This window comes from Musca autumnalis, unplaced genomic scaffold, assembly GCF_047663935.1.
Source record: "Musca autumnalis isolate F117 unplaced genomic scaffold, ASM4766393v1 scaffold_2, whole genome shotgun sequence".
Lineage (NCBI taxonomy): Eukaryota > Metazoa > Arthropoda > Insecta > Diptera > Muscidae > Musca > Musca autumnalis.
The window spans coordinates 25,917,825-25,926,690 of NW_027411755.1; the positions used below are offsets into that span (position 1 = coordinate 25,917,825).

The 8,866-nt window shown below is 30.9% G+C and overlaps 1 protein-coding gene across 1 annotated transcript in view; it reads left to right on the forward strand.

Annotated features, from left to right (window-relative positions):
• The first annotated feature begins 7,651 nt into the window (after positions 1-7,651).
• Positions 7,652-8,866, forward strand: part of LOC141392100 (uncharacterized) — a 1,830-nt gene continuing 615 nt past the window's right edge. The window contains exon 1 of the mRNA XM_073965056.1: positions 7,652-8,866. This exon is cut by the window's right edge and continues 615 nt beyond it. Within this exon, the coding sequence (XP_073821157.1) occupies positions 7,652-8,866 (1,215 nt within the window).

An 8,866-nucleotide genomic window follows, 5' to 3' on the forward strand; every position in this document is an offset into this window, starting at 1 on the left:
TGGTCGTTGTTGCTAGTTGTTTACCTACTAGTTGCCCATCAATGCCTTTACGCATGTATGTTGTTGCTTGTTGTTTTCGTCCATCACCAGCATCGATGCCTTTACACATGTGCGTTGTTGCTACTTGTTTTCGTCCATCAGCAGCATCGATCCCTTAACGCATGTGCGTTGTTGCTACTTGTTTTGATATTTTTGGCGATCGCACTGTGGCCTAACGGTATGTTGTTTTGATGCATTTTTGGCGTAAACAACAATGAGGGCCACTCGGTCAGGCAGGGAAAAATCGTGGCGAGGGTGGTTTACTCAGAACGGGAACCAGGTTATGAATAACAATATTAAGAAAAAAATAAAAAACAATAGCAAATAAAAAAAAATAAAAGAATAAAAAAAACAAAGTTATTCATCGCTCCAGCCATGGTGTGGCGGAAACGAGTTCGGCGACTTCCGCCTTCACAGCTCATAGATGCCTGGTATTATAGCACATTTAGCGATATGCTCAAGCATAAAGAGACGACTATTTTGCATCCGGCAGCTGAGAAAGGACCCCGACCTTTAACTATTGGCGATATGTTTTGGATTTGGATGATAAGTTGTGCTGGGTTAACGAGTGGTTTAATTGTATTCTTAGTAGAGTTGATGTGGAATAAGATCAAAATAAATCGTATTTAATTTTAAATAATAAGGATTCCTAAATTCATCAGCTAATTTTGAGAAAAAAATCCTCAGTAATTTTTATTTGCTAAACTTAAGATAATCAATTATAATCCCATAAATGATCGAAAAGTTTGTCATTAATTTAAATAAAGTTATTAAAAACAATGGAACTACAATTTCTTGGTTGGGAGGCGTATGAGTACAACATTGACGCATACGTTATGACAATACTTATACGCATGGGTGTATACAGAATGGGAATTTACATATGCAAGGATTTGCAGCCCGAAGATTTTTTTTTTTAAATTTGGGTATTTTTAAGATTTGTATTTTCCAAAGGGGGATTTTTAAAAGAATATTTTTTTCAAAACGTGGTTTATTTGAAAATTATTTTTTTTTTTCAAAACGTGGATTTTTTGTAGAATATTTTTTTCAAAACGTAAAGTTTTTAAAGAATTTTTTTAACTTAATTTTTTTAAAGAATATTTTTTTTCTAAACTTAAAATTGTTAAAAATGATTTTTTAAAAGTGGAAAGAATATTTTTTTTCTAAACTTAAAATTGTTAAAAATGATTTTGTAAAAGTGGATTTTTTATAAAATATTTTTAACACAAGACGTGGATTTTTTAAAAAAATTTTACTACAAAACCTGGATTTTTAAAAATATTTTTTTACAAAACTTGGATTTAAAAAAAGTATTTGTTCAAAAACGTGGATTTTTTTAAATACTATTAACACACAAAACGCGGATTTTTAAAAAACGTGGATTTTTTAAAAAATATTTTTAACACAAAACGTGGATTTTTTAAAAAATATTTTTAACACAAAACGTGGATTTTTTAAAAAATATCTTTAACACAAAACGTGGATTTTTTAATAACAATTTTTTCACAACCCTTGGACTTTTTTGTTAAAATATTTTCTAACAAAACATGGGGATTTTTAAAAAAAATATTTTTTCACAAAAAATGGATTTTTAAAATAAAATTACAAAACGTGGATTTTTTAAAAAATATTTTTTGACAAAACGTGGATTTTTTAAAAAATATTTTGTTGACAAAACGTGGGTTTTTTAAAAAAAAATATTTGTTCACAAAATGTGGAGTTTTTAAAAAATATTTTTTTCGCAAAACGTGGATTTTTTTAAAAATATTTTTTCACAAAACGGGGATTTTTAAAAAATATTTTAACACAAAACGGGATTTTTTTTAAAAAATACCTATAACACAAAACGCGGATTTTTCAAAAATAGTGTTAACACATAACGTGGACTTTTTAAGAAATATTTTTAACACATAACACAATAAAATATTTTTTCTGAAAACGTTGATTTTTTAATAAATGTTTTTAAAACAAAACTTGGTTTTTTTTTAATATTTTTTCACAACGCGTGGAGTTTTTAAAAAATATTTTTTTACAAAATGTGGGGTTTATAAAAAATATTTTTTTAAAGTGGATCTTTTAAACAATAGTTTTTTACAAAACGTGGAGTTTTTAAAAAAAAGTATTCACAAAACGTGGAATTTTTAAAAAAAAAAATTAACAAAACGTGGAATTTTTAAAAAATATTTTTCACATAACGTGGCTGACGGCCTTAGTAACCAATGCTACCTTCTTATTAACTTTGTATTTACTACTAGTTAATGTAATAAATAAATAAAATAAATATTTTTTTTTGTTTTTACAAAACAAGTATTTTTTAAGAATATTTTTTCTTCCGCCATCAAACCACAAAATATTTTTTCTTCTGCCATTAGACAACAAAACGTGGGTTTTTTTAAAAAAATATTTTTTCTTCCTACATTAGACCACAAAACGTGGATTTTTTAAGGATTATTTTTTCTTCCGCCATAAGACCACAAAATGTAGATTTTTTAAAAGAATAATTTTTTCTTTCGCCATTAGACCACAAAACGTGGATTTTTTAAAGAATAATTTTTTCTTCCGCCATTAAACCACAAAACGTGGATTTTTTAAAAATTATTTTTTCTTCCGCCATTAGACCACAAAACGTGGATTTTTTAAAAAATATTTTTCTTCCACCATTGGAACACAAAGCGTGGATTTTTTAAAGAATATTTTTTCTTCCGCCATTAGACCACAAAACGTGGATTTTTTAAAGAATATTTTTCTTCCACCATTGGAACACAAAACGTGGATTTTTTAAAGAATATTTTTTCTTCCGCCATTAGACCACAAAACGTGGATTTTTTAAAGAATATTTTTCTTCCACCATTGGAACACAAAACGTGGATTTTTTAAAGAATATTTTTTCTTCCGCCATTAGACCACAAAACGTGGATTTTTTAAAGAATATTTTTCTTCCACCATTGGAACACAAAACGTGGATTTTTTAAAGAATATTTTTTTTTCCGCCATTGGAACACAAATCGTGGATTTTTAAGGAATATTTTTTCTTCCGCTATTAGACCGCAAAACGCGGATTTTTTAAAGAATATTTTTATACCCTCAGCCTTTAGGCTATGAAGGGTATATACACTAGGGATATAACTTTTTGCACTTTTTTGCAAATATCAAAAATACCACCACATAGCCGTGAAGAGCATGAAAAACTATTACGAAATACAGTGTCAATTTTTCCTTACCGCGAAAAAAGTTTCCGCACCAAATGCATTGAAGTTCTGTAATGCATTTTTTAATTTTATCTGTCATAACAACATATTTGCTTTTCATTAAAATTTTTATTTTTTTGTAATCTAATTTAAAATCATTATCAAAGCGTTCTGGACCAATTCGTTCTAAAATCGCGCCATTTCGGACCATATTAGGATTTTTTGACACTATTGCAATTTTTTGTTTTTCTTTATAAACTCGTGAATTTTATGTTTATATTTTTTAACCTATCGGACAAGAGAATATGGAGTCATTTGCAACTAATTCGCGAAAGTTACAAGCTGTTTTTGTTGACTTTGCCTGTGAGAATTGTATTTTTTTCTATAAATATTTATTCAAACAAAGCAAATTTAAAATTATAAGGAGAAAAAACATCAAAAGGGTTTTAGTAATCAAAGTTGGTGCGGAGACTTTTTTCACCGAATCGATCTTAGACACGCGTTTTCATTATTAGGACAAAATTCCCCACATGGTACTGGTGTTGTATTTTTGTAGAAAACAAATACGATTCTCACAAGCAAAGTCAACAAAAACAGCCTGTAACTTTCGCGAATTCGTTGCAAATGACCCCATATTCTCTTGTCCGATAGGTTAAAAAAATATAAACATAAAACTCACGAGTTTATAAAGAAAAACCAAAAATTGCAATAGTGTCAAGAAATCCTAATATGGTCCGAAATGGCGCGGTTTGAGAACAAATTGGTCCAGAACGCTTTGATAATGATTTTAAATTAGATTACAAAAAAATAAAAATTTTAATAAAAAGCAAATATGTTGTTATGACAGATAAAATTAAAAAATGCATTACAGAACTTCAATGCATTTGGTGCGGAAACTTTTTTCGCGATAGAGAAAAATTGACACCGTCTTTCATAATAGTTTTCCATGCTCTACACGGCTATGTGGTGCTATTTTTTTGGTTATAGCCCTAATATACACTTTCATACGGGCAAAATGTGCCTCATCGAAATAATGGTTTTAGACCCCAAGTATGTTTGGACGAAATGTGTTTCAGACAATTTGGAGTCGATTAAGCAATGTCCGTCCGTCTGTCTGTCTGTCTGTCTGGCTGGCTGGAGCGCACGATAACTCTCGAAGGGATGAACCGATTCGGTTCAAATTTTGGCTTTCGTAATATTTTGTCCAAACTTAGTTTAAGTTCGAAGATGAGCTATATCGGTCCACTCCTTCCGGTACCTCCCCCACAAAAGTTCGAAAATGTTCGGAAAATTTGCACGCACGATAACTCTTGAAGAGTGTAACCGATTTGGTCCATACTTTGCCCATCGTGGAGCGTGTACCAGACTTAGATCAGGTTGTAATATGGACTCAATCGGTCCACTCCGTCGGGTACCTCCCACACAAAATTTTGGAAAAGTTTAGGACCATCTCTCGAATCGCTTTGATTTTTGCTTTAGCTACTTGTATTCACTGCCCTCCATGCGACGGTATAAGTTTCATCAGGGGCAAGTCCATACTTCCTGAGAAAATAGCCTGAAAGTTGCAAAAAACCCCTATGACACCGTGTGAGGAGGTTGGAGGGCAAAATAACTCTCGAACAGGTCTGCCGATTCGGTCCAAAGTTTGGCCTTAGTAATATTTTGTCCAAACATAGTTTAAGTTCGAAGATAAGCCATATCGGGCCACTCCTTCAGGTACCTCCCCCACAAACGTTCCAAAATGGTCGGAAAAATTGTGCGTACGATAACTCTTGAAGAGAGTGGCCGAATTGGACCATACTTTACACATCCTAATATATCTACCAGATATAAATCAGGTTCAAATATGGACTATATTTGTCCACTCCATCCGGTACCTCCCACACAAAATTGCAGATACATGTTCACTTTAAGACCTGCTTTCGAATCACTTTGATTTTTGTTGAAGCAACTTGCATTCGCTTCCTCAATTGCGATGGTAAAAGTTGTTTCAGGGGCAAGTCCATACTTCTTGAGCAAACAGCCCGAAGGGTGTAAAAACCCCCTATGGCACCATATGTAGTGGCTGGAGATCCACTTCCATAACGGTCAATGTCGAACCATTAATTTTTGTATCTCCTCCGCAAAACGTTTGATCTTTAATCATAATCAACATTTTTGTCGGTTCAAACGCCCAAAATTTTTAAAACCCCCTAAATACATACGTTTTTTGGGAAAAAAGTTTCAATATATTCAGGCTGAGGGTATATCTCTGTCGGCAAAGCCGACTGAAACTTTTTTACTTTTTTTAACACAAAAAAACGTGGATTTTTTAAAAATATTTTAACACAAAACGTGGATTTTTTAAAAAATATTTTTAACACAAAACGTGGATTTTTTTAAAAAATATTTTTTGTTACAAAACTTGGATTTTTCTAAAAAATAATTTTTCACAAAACTTGGATTTTTAAAAATATTTTCTTCAAAAACTGATTTTTTAAAAACATCATTTTTTCACAAAACGTGATTTTTTTAAAAAATAATTTTTCACAAAACTTGGATTTTCTAAAAATAATTTTTTCACAAAACTTGGATTTTCTAAAAATCATTTTTGCACAAAACGTGGATATTTTAATTTTTTTCACAACCCTTGGACTTTTTTTTAAAAAATATTTTCTAACAAAACATGGATTTTTTGAAAAATATATTTTCACAAAACGAGAATTTTTTAAGACTATTTTTTCAAAAAAAACGGGATTTTTAAAAAATATTTTTTCACAAAAAATGGATTTTTAAAACCAAATTACAAAACGTGGATTTTTTAAAAAATATTTTTTGACAAAACGTGTGTTTTTTAAAAAATTATTTTTTCACAAAATGTGGAGTTTTAAAAAAATATTTTTTGACAAAACGTGGGTTTTCTACAAAATTATTTTTTCACAAATTATGGTATAAAAAATATCTTTTCACAAAACGTGAATTTTTTTAAAAATATTTTTTTACAAAACGGGGATTTTTTAAAAAATATTTTTAACACAAAACGTGGGTTTTTTAAAAAATATTTTTAACACAAAACGGAAATTTTTTAAAAAATACCTGTAACACAAAACGCGGATTTTTAAAAAAGATATTTTTAACACATAACGTGGACTTTTTATGAAATATTTTTAACACATAACGTGGACTTTTTAAGAAATATTTTTAACACATAACGTGGACTTTTTAAGAAATATTTTTAACACAAAACGTGTTTTTTTTTTTGACACATATTTTAAATAAATGTTGTATTTTTTAAAAAATAAATTTTCACAAAGCTTGGATTTTTTAAAAACTATTTTTTCTGAAACATTGATTTTTTTTAATAGACGTCTTTAAAACAAACCTTGGTGTTTTTTAAAAAATATTTTTTCACAACGCGTGGAGTTTTAAAAAAAATATTTTTTTACAAAACGTGGAGTTTATAAAAAACATTTTTTGACAAAACTTGGAGTTTATAAAAAATATTTTTTTAAGTGGATCTTTTAAACAATAGTTTTTTACAAAACGTGGAGTTAAAAAAAATATATAATACATCAGAAACAGTACAAAAAAAAATATTTACCAAACGTGGAGGTTTTAAACAAATTATTCACATAACGTGGCTGACGGCCTTAGTAGCCAATGCTACCTTCTTATTAACTTTGTATTTACTACTAGTTAATGTAATAAATAAATAAAATAAATATTTTTTTTGTTTTTACAAAACGTGTATTTTTTAAAGAATATTTTTTCTTCTGCCATTAGACCACAAAACGTGGAATATTTTTTTGAAGAATATTTTTTCTTCCACCATAAAACCACAAAATGTGGATTTTTTAAAGAATATTTTTTCTTTCGCCATTCGACCACAAAACGTGAATTTTTTAAATAATATTTTTTTTCGCATTTGGAACACAAAACGTGAATTTTTAAGGAATATTTTTTCTTGCGCCATTACACCACAAAACGTGGATTTTTTTAAAGAATATTATTTTTCCACCATTAGACCACAAAACGCGGATTTCTTAAAGAATCTTTTTCAAAGGCCCGAGACCCTTTTTAAAGAAGTGAATAAATTAAATTAATGTCAAATTGTCGCCCTTACATATAATTGCGTTCATTATGTATTACATAATTAACATCCTTTTTATCCTTTAGAGTGTCTTATTATGCTAACAAAACATTTGAAGCCTTTAATTAGCGCCCCATTAACTTGTGACTTACCACTTTAATAAATTAATTAAATTAAGCAGGTTCATCCCAAGCAGGGTAAGCAAGGATATAAAAACCTCTTCTCAACTCTGGTGCCCACAGTTTTATTTAGTTCTTCATACCGTGGGCCAACAAATATTATTCCGAGGAGAATGCAGTTTTCAATCCGAAAACAAATGAAGTTCATTCTTCATATTCTGTTATTTTTGGGTAACATGTGGAACACAAGGAGCTCTGTTATAGATATCCTAGAGGCCCAGGAATATAAGGAGATTAATTTCTATCAAAAGCTGCTAAATAACATTTACATGGAAAGAAAATTTAATTCTTTGCTTGTAGTTCATGCCGAGCAGCAAATTTCCCTGGAACCAATTTTCCAAAGCCTTTACAAATTAAATTGGCCAACAAATTTGTTGACCAAAACCCAAGGAGAGTTCCTTTATCGAATGGAGTACAATAAGGAGATATTGGCAGTGCTTCTGCTTACCCTGAAGATGAATGTGCAACTTATGGAAATAATGGCAAATGTCTTGAATTTTATGCGTGAGACCAGAATTGTGGTTATAGCTGTGGATGTCTTGGATCAACAGGAGTTCCATCAACAACTCCTCGAAAATTGTAAGGACCTCAACATGACCAATGTTTTGTTGAGTTTCACTTCAACGCAAAAGCAAAGCGGCCAAGGTACTCGTAGTCGTATTCTTTATTTCCTCAAACCATATCCCATATATCATTGGTCTCAACCAGTTCCCGCAACTGACCTCGGCAACCTAAATCTTACCTATTATCCTCAACATTGGCGTAATCTGCACAATAAAACCCTACTCACCTATGTTGATAAGGCTTCGTTACGCTCCTTCTACTACAAAGATGAGCAGGGCAACCTGAAAATTAATGGTTATGTACCCAGATTTGTAATGCTCTTTGCCGAACGCTATAATGCCACCCTGGAAATGAACAAGCCCCTTGATATGGTTACTGCCAAACATTTTAAGGAGATCTTGGCGGAGTTGGTTGAAACAAATCTAATTGATATACCCATGTCTATGGACACCACTCCATACTACGAAAGGTGGATTAATATGACAAATGTGTTTCATCATGACCGAGGTATGTTAATTGTACCCTGTGCCCAGGCTCTGAGTATTCGCGAAGTCTATGCCATTATATTAAACGCAACCTTCATTGGTTCCATCCTCCTGTGTACGGTGATTTTTTCTCTACTTCAATCGTTAATTGATTATATCTTCGATGGACTCTTGGAACCCTCAGGGCTGGTGTTTAGTGTTCGTATATTTCCCGCCGTATTGGGTCAATCATTCACCCCGCCCAACCAGGAACCTCTGAAAATTTTGAAATTCATATATTTGCTGCTATTTATGACTGGTCTCTTTTTGAATACCACATTTTCGGTGAATGTCAGTACCCTA